The 14,446-nt window shown below is 32.9% G+C and overlaps 1 protein-coding gene across 1 annotated transcript; it reads left to right on the top strand.

Annotated features, from left to right (window-relative positions):
• Window positions 1-1,673: 1,673 nt before the first annotated feature.
• LOC127851099 (uncharacterized) lies at window positions 1,674-13,927 on the top strand. The gene is made up of 5 exons (XM_052384621.1): window positions 1,674-1,850; window positions 2,918-2,965; window positions 5,192-5,242; window positions 7,115-7,243; window positions 10,973-13,927. The coding sequence occupies exons 1-5, from the start codon at window positions 1,706-1,708 to the stop codon at window positions 11,119-11,121; spliced, it is 522 nt and encodes a 173-aa protein (XP_052240581.1). The 5' UTR covers window positions 1,674-1,705; the 3' UTR covers window positions 11,122-13,927.
• Window positions 13,928-14,446: the final 519 nt, after the last annotated feature.

The following is a 14,446-nucleotide window of genomic DNA, read 5'->3' as shown; positions in this document are numbered from 1 at the left end:
TCGGGTGCAGTTTTGAATAAATGAAAGCTTGTCAGAATTTTGTTAGAGGTCACAGTGACTTTGACCTTTGACCTAGTGACCCCAAAATGGATGTGGCGTGTAGAACTCATCAAGGTGCATCTACATATGAAGTTTCAAAGTTTTTGGTAGAAGCACTTTGATTTTAGAGCCAATGTAAAGGTTTTAGCACGACGCGGACGGCGGACGTCAGACGGCAGACGTCAGACGGCGGACGGCGGACGACAAGCTGGTTATGACAATACCTCGGGTTTTCTCCGAAAACGCCGAGCTAAAAATTTCTCCTGCACATTTTGTAACGTCATACAACATGCTGCATTGGCCTCTCCTATTCTCGAAACCTGTAAAATCGTTGCGCAGGGGTTGTTAAAAAATATCTATGGTAACCTTTGTATTTGACATGCTTAGAATTTGAATTAAACTAACTTAAATTTTACTTGCTCTTTATGAATCAGAATTTATGGTTTGCGCATGCGCCGTGTGTGCGGGGAAAGTTCTTATTTACTCGCACTAATTCTCACGTCACTTTCGATGAAATTGTACACTCAGATTTCATACAAATATTTCATATATTTGATGGTTCTGGTATGTTTACTCTTTTTATTCATCTTTACCTTTTATAATAAATACGTCAGCTTTAACTATATAATACTTATAGTGTCTCTTGAATGTAATTGTATGATTCATGTTGTATTTTATAAATTACGTGAAATGCAAAAATGTGTAAGTTAATGCATCACAGTATGTTCTTGGTAAGATCACTTGTTTAATATTGTTCATAAATTTTAATTTTGATCTTCACATCACATTTTATGGCTGAACTATCTGTTACATTTTTCGGCCGTTCACGTTCATATTTGTTTATAAGTGTATTATATAAACTGCATAGTACAATATATTAAGCCAAATCGAGACAATGTGTCGTCAAAAGATAACGATTACAAGCAGCTCTCCGCTTTAGAAATTGGCCCTTGTTTATGAATTCAAAGGCCTGGCTATGGAATGCCAATCCAAATATTCCGTGAGAAATGCAGATTTAATCGTCACATAAAAACATACTGGTCTATAAGGGCCTTCTAACATATGTTAGGTCGTCCATTCATGATCAAAAGTGCTCTGTTTAATTAAATGTATCTGACATATTTGATAATCTGACAGTATATAGAATTTTCACCTATCATTTCTGTCATATTTGTTACCATCAAAGCATATCTCTTTCCATATCATATCCGCTTATACTTAGTCTGTAGAGTCAATACTGTAAAATCATTATAATTCATGGGACATCAATTTGGGTTTAATTCGTGGGTTTACGTTTCCACGATTGTATCATTTACCTACTGGAAAATGGCCGACACAATTTCCTACTGTTCATCCAAAGTAAAAAATCTACCAAATTTTATATCCGAGAAAAGTTTTTTGGTTTACAAACCACGGAATGTTATGCTGACTTATATAACTGATTTTACAGTATTATGCCGTGAATCATACTGTTGTAACATTACATGTATAAATCCCATGGTGAATCAATTGCTTTTTTTCTATAAAAAGACACAAATAATTCAAAAAAATATAGGAATATGACCAAATTAAACAGTTAAATATGACAATCTGACTGCCACGACATTAACTTATCCGGATAAACTATTTGCCCTTGCTAGGAAGGGCTGGGGAGGAAAGTACACCAATGTTGACGATGAATCATGCGGATGAATCCCCCATGACCTTCCCACAGCACAGCAAACTATTGACCGAGATCGGAAAAAACTCACCAAGAGTTGTGGAAATATCAGCAAGCCCAGGCTCGCCTTTAAAAGTCACAGACATCCCCGGTCAGTCATAAATGTTGGCTTTTGCGATTCTTAGACAATGACCAGTCGGACAAAATCTCCTTCGTGAATTGTAGTGGAGCGGTAGTTATGGAGACTTTCAGATGATTCGTTCTGTTCTCTGAAACATAATAACGTTTACATTGTGTTTAGTTCACGCCGTTCCCCGTAGATAAAATCCTGGATGATCTCTTTGTCTCAAAAACTGTAAGATGTACGGAAGAGCTACTGTCCTGGGTTATTCAAAGAATTTCAAAATAGACAATTGACTTTCCTAACAAAACTGGCATCTCTACGAGGGGACTTTTGTCCGAACGGTCATGTCCGTAAGCTGTACTGTAATTTTCCTGACTTATGTACTTCACAAATTGTTGGTGTCATTGGTTGAGATTTGTCTTAATTTTTTTTTTCAAAATCGGTACATCGGCACATTACTATCTATCCCGTCATCGACATCATAATTGTTTAGATTCGTTTTCAACATTTTTTGTAATTTGGCATTCTCGTATAATAGGCTGCGGTGTACTCCAAATTATCATGATAGTAATTCAGAAAAAAACAAGCAGCGAACGAAATAAATGTATAGACATTCTGATCAAAGGTCCTCAAAAAGTAAAGACAACACTCAAGCTCTAAGATTGCGGTATCGGAATTAATGGAAGAAAACAACATAAGATAATGGTACAGTTTAGGGCATTTTTGTTTGAAAGTGAATGCGAAATTTAATTATGAGACCTGGGCGCGATTCAAAACGAAAGAGACAGATCCATTACCAGTAATTTGTTTTTACATGATATCATTATATTTAACTTGACATTTATAGTATGTATTATAGTATGTATTTTGTATGTTATAGGATTGAATATATTGCTTTTAATTACATGGTGGTAATTATCATTAAATCATTTACATAACATTGAACTTTTAGTGATATATAAATGAAGTTAAATGAAATAACTTGTAATTAATGCTTGAAGTTAAGCATTTGAATAACCTTGGTATAAAATGGTAAATGGATATAAATGAATATTGTTGTTGTGTATAATATGTTGATTGCACACTAACTTCAGGTCCCGGTGAGAGACATTTGCTCTCAAAGAGTAATCCGAATATATCAGGTATAGCACCTCTTCACAATGTTCGGCGTACCTTGCTCTTATGTCGTCAAATTAAGCTTTTATGACATAAAAGCTACTCTCAAATGCACCGCAATCTTTAATCTTTATGTGGTTTTATGTCTTTTCATTTTCATAATAGTCATGCCGTGGGGGCATATTTTTCGACTTGTTTCCATACTATATAGTTTAATATTTATGCCCCTGTCACTTTCAATTCTTCCTTCTGTTAGATATCTCGTTAAATTGTTCTCTTGAATACAGCTTTCCTTTTTTAAATTGATTTTCAATAAACATCTCTATTACAACATGAATACACATATGAAGCAACAAAACATTTTTGTCTATAACATATACTAAAGTATCATATACACATACACGTTTTATATGTATATAATGAGAGAAAAAACACACACTTTATTTGTTTAGGTATGAACATGGTATTGCTTAACATAGTTACCAGAAAAATATTGTTGAGACGATTCTATGTTATTTTCTAACGAGTGAAAAGGAGAGGGGAAAAGCTTGATTTGATAATAAGAAAGTTGTAGCATTGATAAATAAGTTTAAAATAAAAAAATAAAAAAAAATAAAAATAAAAATAAAGAAAATAAAAAATAAAAACATAAAATGAAACACAATTAAATATTTATAAAAAATACAGATTTCCTCAAAAACTCTTTTTGCCTCTTTTTCGACTCATAGAGTGTGTGTTTGCCGACCGTTTTTAAATGTTTTTTTTCTTCTGACGTCAAGTCACTCCTGCACACTCAATAATTGTTTTGCGTCGATCGTTTTACACATGTTGCTCTTACATTTTTGTCCGAGTTTTGTGCTTTTTCCTGTTTTGATTTAAATATTTAACTGAACTTATCCTTTAACTTTTTTATTGACTTATCTACACGTTAAACTCTTTTAAATAGATCCGACGTCCATACTTTGCTTGTGCACACGAACCGTTAGTCTTTCCCGATCGTTCACAGATAGTTTTCTGGCTTCCAACTTTTCAATGTGATGTTCCACTGAAGCAAATAACTTATCATTCTTCTTTATATTTTCTGTATGTATACATTATTTGATTTTTTCACCCAATTCATCAGTTGTTCCTGGTTCAAAACATCATTTTTTGTTTTTATGTTTTCCATATATTTACACCATTAATATCGTGTTTGCCTTATTTTCCCTAACAAGGTCATCCTTTTTTGCATTTTTTTTCTTTTCTTTCCCTCTTTTGCTATTTGCAATCGATATATTGTTATAGTATTATTAGCACTCGCACTGACATAAATATTGTTATAGTAAATCCCTCATCTCTGTTGCACATTGAAACATTTCCAGCAACACATTACACTGATTTGCTGTTTTCTTTTCTTTTTTATTTTTCGCCCCGTTGTTTGTAAAGTGAACCTAATTTTAAGTTGTAACGTTTTACGAACAATACTTACTAGCTACTTTTTGTAAATGTTGTTGTGATTAAATGGTTTTAATTATACGAATGTGTTAACGATTTATCAACGTTTGTTAAGCCAACAGTCGAACCAGTCAGTGAACCTGAATTGTAATTCATAAACACTCATATGTATTTTTACATTTTCTTAAAATAACCTTTCATCGAAATCATGCATCTTAGTCCTTAAATTTTGTTTAAAACTGATTCTGTTTAAAAGGTTTTCATCACGTTCATATTTGTCGTTTTGACTGATACTTTTTAAGTAATTCTTTGTCTAATAGAATTAACAGAATGTGTTTAATATTACAGCGTTTAAATGTGTTCTTGGTACATCCTTATACGCGTTACTTTTGTATACTGACACAATATCATACATGGAATATACAGCACTGATTTTTGTATATAAGTGACTTTCTCGCTCATCAATATCACGTTATTATCTGCAATTATCACAGTGTAACGTATATATTTCTCAGCGATATCAATGAGTACATGATTCGCATAACTCGTGGATATTCTTGTTATTGCTTACACGTTGTGCTCAAACATTGTCGAGAGGAGCAACAACGCGTCACTTAATCAGACGAATCATTCGTCCAGTGTGGTTATACGTGCATTTTCAAAGTATAAACATGTTGTTTTCGAATGTCCACGTGTAGAAATAAGTCTGCTGTGTGTAGTGGGTGGACATTTCTCAGGTATATCACGTGCATACAGTTATCAAACGGCTTGCTTATTGTAAAGTGTCTTGTCGACTTATGTTATCACGTGTTTTGTAGCCGACGGGAAGCCATTCAATCATACTGGAAGGAAGTCTTTCCCAAACCAAGGTATACCGTCACATTGTGTGCTCCTGGCTACAAGTCAATATAATTTTTATAGTTTTAAGTTTTTATAGCATTAACTAACCAATGAGTAAGGAAACAGTGATGATTGTTGCTATATAATTTAATTCAAACTTATTTATGTCATGATTTGGGTTACATTTATCGTAATGTGTTTTTAAAAATGTTCAAGTAGATCTTCTACAGCGAAAATACATAAAGCAAAAAACTGTGGAGCTTATATTTGAAGTGAGATAATTGATACGAATGAAACCCCAAGGTGATGTATGCGATCATCGGATGCCCCTAGATATTGTAACTGGTTCAGTCTTCCCTGGTTTTGTGTGTATCATTCCCATGGTTCAGTCTTTCCTGGTTTTGTGTGTATCATTCCCATGGTTCAGTCTTCCCTGGTTTTGTGTGTATCATTCCCATGGTTCAGTCTTCCCTGGTTTTGTGTGTGTTCATTCCCATGTTTCAGTCTTCCCTGGTTTTGTGGGTTTCATTCCCATGGTTCAGTCTTCCCTGGTTTTGTGTGTTTCATTCCCATGTTTCCGTTTATGCTACTACATCACCTTCAAAGTGAAAACCTTTGCTAACGGAATTTATGTTAAATAAACTTATCACCACAGATTATATCCCTACACATTTGCTTCCTTTTCTACCAGGCAACACATCAAAGCAACGCATTGATATCCACCGCAGTTTTTCACCAAATTATTCACGCTATTAACCGTTCGATTATGTTCTCCAATATTGAACTGGCAAAATAGTTGTTAACAAACGCGCACGTAACTGAACATTTATGTTTGTGTTGTCGTTTTCTTATGTTTTTATTATATTTCAAGCCCGTAGGATTTGTATCTACAGAATGGTCATCGGTCGAGTATTGATTTCAAATCTGTCTGTTGAATCACTGCGTAAAGTCTACGAGTCTAACAAGTCGTTGATTGTGTATTAATTAATGGATATACGAAAACATGTTTAACAACGGATATAAGCATTTATGTTTACAAAAGTATATAAAAAATATGGGTTTAATAACGGCTTTAGGAGCATAAGTTGACAGTAATGCGATATTAGAATTATGAAAATAAATACAACTACAAGAACAAAATATACCATTATATGTGTAAAACATAAATACCTTTGAAGTGTTAGAATAGGTGTTTAATGAGTAATAACATATACATAAGGAGTAACACATATTTCGAATATTCTATAGTAAAAGTACAGTTCACAATGTCTATTATGAGTTAAAGAGGCATTATTTACAAGTCCATGTTGCACTTAACTCTTTGACTTGCACTTTGTATGTGCAGTGTCTTATACGCATGATAAATGCTTTTAAATATACGCATGAGCGTTCGGGATGCGCATACGTGCGTGCTATCCTGCATGTGCATATGCGAAGGTTTCTTGCAGTTTGGTATTTTCCTGTTGTAATTATACGTGTCTTTCCAGTCAAGCTTTATATTTGAGTAACTAGACACATATATGTATCGATAATAGCTATTATAGAAAAATATTCATTAAATTGGTTGCATGTTTATATTAAATAAAATGAATGCAATTAACTTAAGTATATATTCATATTTAAATTATATTTAATGTAATTAAATACAAAACATACATTAACTTAATACTTGACGATGCGTGGAACCCTTGTTATGAATAAACCCTGTATATTTCACGGTGCTTACATTCGTGCAACCCGTGTAATTATATATAAGTCGTGTATAAATAACGGTGCTTACATTCGTGCAACCCTTGTAAGAAATACATCATGAACTATCACGGTAACTACCAGTTTGTTTCCCTTGTAATATTTAAAAACTGTATAATTCACGGTGCTAACATGCTTTTGTTCCTCAACAGATCCGTCGACAGCTGCTTTGGCTGCAATGATTCGTGCACCGGCTGGTGGGAATTCCATTCATGCCCTCAATTCCACAACTATTTCACCTTCACTTTCCTCAACGCAGCCAAATTCCAACTCTCATTCAGGTTGAGTGCTTTTATTGTCAGTTTCTCAGCCTTCACATCCTTATTAGTAATGCGTAGTAAGGTGTAAACAATGTTTTATAAAACATTTTCATTATCTTTACAATTAAGGCATAGTGTAATCAATGACTAATCCATATTGGCGCTAGTATTAGTCCTCCATAGGACAACTTGGGGGAACAATTTAATCACCCTGGACGTCTGACCATCCATCTGTCCGTAGACCAAAAACTTAATAAAAAAATCAGAAATCTTCGAAGCAGAAATGCCAATGAGCACACATACAACTGAATATATCATTCAGATGTTGAGGTCACATCGGCGTGCAAACTCATATTTAAAACATTGAATTATGCTTCAGGTTTTGATTCATATATCAGTTTAAATTTTATAAAAAATATGTTTTAACATAAACCCATTTGATAAATCAAAAGCAAGTCGGTTATCGCATTGGAAAATACATACTTTATAACAGTTGGCCCGGTTTTTGCTGAAATATAGACACTAGACAAATCAAAGATTGTTGAGGTATTGCTTTCTTAGTTCAAAAGATTGCATTCACAAACAAAAAGGAAATCACCTTCTAACTTCTAACATACACGCATAATTGTTTTGTCAGATTGAGTGAGTACCGCTCTTTTACAACTACCAGCTTCTATTTTCAAAGGTTATGACATTCTTAACGTAGACAATGCTTCAGTTGTCAATATACATTTGTTAAAGATATGTTTGCAATTTAAAATAGGCTTACTTAATATACGAGACTGCTCTCCGACTCTTTAGATTGTGTACATTAGCATCTGTAATTCATTCTATAAACACTCTTAACGCATCAATATCATAAGACCCTTGATAAGGTTCATATGGCAAAAACCAAGATATCAAAAATACGCTTTATAGTATGTGCTCATTTGTTCATTCTACACTTTCAATCATTTTTGGTAGAATTGTGTTGCCTATTAAACTTGTCCGTATTATGTCATTTACAAATATATTTAAAACGTAAGTGCAGTTCTTTCAAGTTCCCCATATACACAATTATTCTGTGTCTGTACCCGAAGACCAAGTGAAATACACAATTTTAAGGTATTCTTTCAAACAGTTTATAATTATTATTAATTCTCTCACCTCCGAACCAAAGCTCAAAACTAAGGTTATTTCTTAATCAATGAGATATAACTTGTGGTTTAATGACATTGCAAGGTTTTTGGTAAACCACATTTTAAAGTTATAAACAACCTTCATTGCTTAACCGGTGGAGGAATCAACATAATTATTTAAAAAGCCTCCAAAGTTTTAAAACAATACAAATGTAGGTAAATATTTTCAACAATTTCTAGTACAATGCTCTTGTTTTAAAAAGAAATTGTTACTTTATCTACCTTTTCTTAAAGTATTACTTTAGTTGTTCAGTATTAACACAACGGTTTTATTTATTGCAACAGCAATTTAACAAATTGAATCTACTTTAAAATCCTGTTTCAGTCTCTTACAATAAGACGAGATCATTTGCATTTGCAGTAAACATAATTAATCATAATTCAGCTCACCACAGACACGTGCACTTATAGAATCTTCAAAGTACATGGCAAACAAAAAGAACAATAGCGAATAGCCTTGTTTGAACACAGGGAAGCATTCAATAGCATAACTAAGGTATTTTGCATTTAATATTTGAATTAACATGTATTTGCATAGCCATTTAGATAACTTATTTTTTTCATCGAGCACTACCTTAGGTTAATTTAAACCAAATAGCATCTCATTAATACATTTCGTCGAATGCCACATTTTGTAAATTGAAACCAAATAGCATCTCTTTCTTGATAATGACAGCCTTCGTAAACTGAACAAAAAGCACATAATATTTCTAACAAGCGGTGGTCGAATGCAAATATGTATAGTGCAAAACAAAGCTATCGCACTTTCTATGCTTCAATTTATACATTTCTCTGCCCATAGGTAGTCTGTTATTAAGAATGTTTGCAAAAAGCTTTCCTAACGTACTAAGTGATGTAATGCTTGTATAGTTACAAGGTGTAGGTGTGTATCCCTTTTCTATTTTATGCTTTCCGATGGTTTATAGAAAAATATTAGTGCATTCAAACTGATTTTTTACTGTTTTTTAAACAGTGAAGAATAACAGTTAAAATTGTCGATAATAAAAATAATGTTTGATCGGAGCTTTGTTAAGATATTTTTGGTTTCCCAATTGTAACCACCAATTTTTCGAAGGGCGACTACTCTGCATAGAATGTTTATAAAACATACTGATTAGCTTCACTTGAACATATATTTTATAACTCATCGGTGTAAGCATGAAATAAAAAGAAAATGGGTTGGATTCGGTGTAATATCGGTTTTCATTCACTCGTGATCAAAGAGAGCGCCACTCGTGAAAATATCATTTTTTTATGATCCAACCAAATCCAACAAATATCCTCTATTTGTACATAGAGGATACTAGGTTAGCGTTGATTACAGAGAAGTTTATGTTGCGAGGCTTAGAAAGCCGGGAGCGCGAGCCTTGGCGAGCCCTTTCGGTGTTCGAGCCGAGCAACATAAACTTATCTGTCTTCAACGCTAATCTTGGTTTTCTAGTTATCCCATTTGATTTTTTTTTCAACGTAACATTTAACATAAATAACCTTAACAATAATTTTAATTTATTCTTAAAAGCGCTTAAAATCCAACGAATGTAACCATGCGTAGTGATGTAAATGTACTTATCTGTATTCAACGCTAATCCTTGTATTCTATTTATCCCTTTTGATTTTTTTTCAACGTAACATTTAACATAAATAACCTTAACACTAATTTTAATTCATTCTTAAAAGCGCTTTAAATCAAACGAATGTAACCATGCGTAGTGATGTAAATGTATTTGTTCTGGTACGCAAAATAGTCTTAAAAAATCACACACATATTTTTGGAAAATGACGCAATAAGTATGTCATTTTGTGACGCCATCAATCAGCTGATTCATTATATGGATGGCGAAAAATTATGTCCCTTGACTAGATTAAAAGGTTGAAGGTCGTATAATTTTGGAGCTAAAGTTTTCTCGACCCTATACATTTCTTATGAAACATCATTCAGAAGTAAAGTAAAAAGTAGTCCGTGCACGCGAAAGGTATATTCAACATGGTGGGAGACATGCAAGTTTATTCCACAAGGTGTTGTATCGTCAATGTCGGTATAAAAATAGGATAAATATGTTTTATATACTCTTCAGCCTATTTATCTGACAAAAACTATGGTTAAACATTTTATGAAGCAGTTTATGTAATAATTTTGTGAAAACATAAATGTTCTATCGCATATCCCATCCCAAAATAGTATAAAAAATTGCCTTCATCAGCTGAACATGCAACTCACGTCGTGGATCATTTAAAGATTAAAAATATTCAACACTAGCTCTTGTTTAATCTTAGACATAAGAAGATCCCGTATATCATACGCACATTTTTAACAGGTATGCACAATTATATTTTTCGACATACTTTTCATGTTATATCGCATGATATATAGTGCAGTTCAGTGTAATCTGTAATTTACCTTACAATTGGATAAGGCCCAATGATTTTTTTTGTTTATCTGTTCCCAAGCACATATTTGCAATGCAGTATCTGCTCTATTAAATCATAACTCGAAGACGTGGGTGCGTACAGTTATTTATAACTTGCATATTCACAAGTGCAGAATTAATTGTTAATATTTCTCTATTTTCAGATATTGTAAAACTGAATGACGTCATAATTCGGGAAGGAAGCAACTCAATGAAGTCTACGAACTCACTAAACGCCGACCGTCCGTCTGCTAACCAATCGCCAACATCAAGTTCCCATGCGTCGAACAATTTAGTAGCTGTTAGTACTTAGCACAAGACGATTGTGACGTAGTTAGCATGTTAGTGATGGCACTAAGTCTAAATGCTTTGTGATATTTTGTTGTAATCTAATGGTTTGATGCACATATGTTCGTGAGCGTGTTTATATTACTAGTGATATTATTCGATACGATGTTTAAAGCCACATAAATACTCAAAATCAACAAATACTACGTGAAATATTTCGTTAAATAAAGTTAAAACATAAACGAGTTACAACATGCTCGTTTTTATGTTTTGTGACAATATATCTAGTGTGAATTACCCGCACGATATCGGAACATTTACGAGCAAATGAGAGATTGGTTTCGGGCAGCTAATGAGAACTACGTCGAGCGTCCGACGCTGCCCGAAGCCCATCTCGCACTTGCTCGTTAATGTTCGGATATCGTCGCGGGAACTTAACATGAAAAATATTGTGACACAAACAATAAAAAAAGCATCATTAATCTCGTTAACTCTATGTTACCATACCACATATACCGTTGAAGTTTCGGCTATTGCTATAAGGAATGCTTATTGTAATGGGTTAACTTTATTTTACGAAATATTTCGTTATATATTCGTTGTTTTTGAGTGTTTATGTTAAGATAACCAGGAGCGTAGTATAACTACACGGTTTACTAGTTCATCGGCATGAATGTGTGAAATGAGTGCTATGGAGCAAAAGTATATGTAGCTTCACGGAAGGACGTTTTCATTTTAATGCTTTTCATCTAGGTAGTTATATTTTTGCACCATAATTCATATGCCAAATATTGTTAGCACCCTTTAAACTGTGTAGTATTTTAAATAATTCACGCTTGACGTTAACGTGTCATGGACCATTGGTCCCCTATCAATGTGAAGGGAATCTGAACAACTATGTTCTAGTAAATAAACAGTCCCTATGCTTGTTTTACCAGTAGTGTTACATAGTATACTTCGCACAGTTCAATCGTCGAATATGTTGGTTGGTTGGTCGGTAAGTATTGCTTATTTGTTCGGAGCATAGCTTTGTTCAGAATAGATTGAATTTCGAATAACTTGACATGAACGCTCGTCGTGAGTAGGCAGCGTGTCGAGCAAAATAACCAGGTCTTTTGGTGAAAGGTTAATGTCACCATTCTAGTCAATTCTTGTTCATTCTAGTTAAAGGTATACTTGTAGAAAAATAGTCATTGAAACTGCGTTTGGAGCATAACGTTTATCAGCATGAATGAATAACCTTGTCAACTGGTCAAAGATAAATGTCACCATTCTAGTTAATACTAGTTCATTCAAGTTAAAGGTACAATTGTAGAAACAAATAGTCCCTGAAAGTGTGTTTGCATCATAACGTTGATGAGCATGTATGGATTTTCAAGCTAAATTGTACATGTGATCACCTTTATAAGATTATGTGTCAAGCGAAACTACCAGGCCTAATTTTGAAGTCACATTTGGATATCAAATGTCGTATTAAGAAAATCATATCAATAGGATAATTTACTTTGTCGAGTAAGGATGAATGTTCAAAAACATGACACAATGAGTCAGGTGTCTGGTTTGTTAACCAGTCTCTAATTAATATATTAATTTAAGGAAATCATTAGAGAACACGTAACTTTATTCAGCATGGATGAATTTTCAAATAAAAAGGCATCATATCCCATGCAAACTAAGATTTTATGTAAGCAGGATCAATGTCAAGGTATAATGGATCACAAGTCCAATGTACCTTATGCAACTGGTTCGTAGGTTCAAGGTCAAGGTCACATGTAAAAGCCAATGTTTGAAGTTATCAGATTAGTACCTGGAGGGATTGTCACGCGTAAGAACCAGGTCCCTGGGTCAGATGTAACATGATACGACATCATACTTTTAAAGTTGAAATTAACAAAAAAACTAAATAATAATTTAATGACCAAAACGAAGAAACTTATATTTGAATGCTATCTGCTCTAGCTATTGTACTCTCTCTACCCCATGTAAACTTTGTCGAAGCATTTCGATGAACAACAGACTCAAACTTTCGCTTTAATTGCATGCACTAACAAGCTTAATGATAATTTGGCTAATTGTATTGGAGGATTGAATTGTCATATCCGTTTCATAAGTGAAAATATGAAGATGAAAATAGGCGCATTTTCATGAATAAAATATGCTACTTTATAACAGTGCTTTTATTACAGAATGGATATCACATATTTTATTGATAGTCAAACTTTAATATGCAATGGTAAAAAAAGTGCATTTAGGAACAATATTTGTTGGTTAACACATACAATTTATTATGTTTTGAAATACATGTCCCGAATTAATAAAACATGTCCATGAACTTGCTTTTTAGATTCTTTATGTAAAACTCAATGTTAATTTTCCAACTTTACAAATTGTTAATTTATAAGTTTAATCCTGGTTCAAAGATTATACAATGGAGTTTTTTGTTTGTTACCCCGCTCCTTTTCTCAATCTAACTCGAAAGTCGTTTCCCAACATGACACAATATATTTTTATTGACGACATGATCTTTACTTTCCTCAATAGAACCTTATTTGTTTGGCTAGACAATGCAGTATTTACTTTGCTATTCAACTCAATTTTAAATATAACCAAAATAGTATAGTACAATCGGTTACAAAGTTATGATATGCTTATTTAAAATTGGTTGTGCTGCTGAAATAGTTTCATATGTCAATCTATAAACAATCACTATTAACGCTAAGCTTATTAAATAAACTCATGCCATTGTATATAAGTAACTGTGTTCGTTGCATTTAAATTTAACTTTCATAGGTCATATTTATTTGAGAGGATGTTAAGCCATCTTGATAAACAACTCTTTATAATAAGCATATTTATGCATAAATAAACTCACTAGTATTAGCACCATTTTATTATGTGTATGTTATTCATTTCAGTACATAACACATACAATTTAATAAAGTGTCAGACAATTGTAGTTTTTGTTTACACATTACAATGCATTTGATTTCACTAAATAAAACGTTGTCTTTTTTTTACAGTATATTTAAGATCACGAAGCTTTAATTATAGAACGCCAAATTTATTGGAATAACACAATTCCGCAACTATATTGCTTTTCCATGAATACATGGCAAGACATTTAAGATATTGGCTATGCTTAAATGTGTGTATGCTATTCGATATGTAAAGTAGCTTCTTATTTCTTTTTTTTTAAAAGTTTTTACACGTTTATACCAAATTATTGCCAAATAAAAATACTTTAAATATCCATAATAAATAAACATCATGCTAACAAATAAATAATTTATATATTGATTGACGAAAAAGAGATAAGAACAAATAAATCAATTTAAATCGCAATTATTTGG

This window comes from Dreissena polymorpha, chromosome 11 (genome assembly GCF_020536995.1).
Source record: "Dreissena polymorpha isolate Duluth1 chromosome 11, UMN_Dpol_1.0, whole genome shotgun sequence".
Classification (NCBI taxonomy): Eukaryota; Metazoa; Mollusca; class Bivalvia; order Myida; family Dreissenidae; genus Dreissena; species Dreissena polymorpha.
This window is presented reverse-complemented; position numbering and strand designations above follow the sequence as displayed.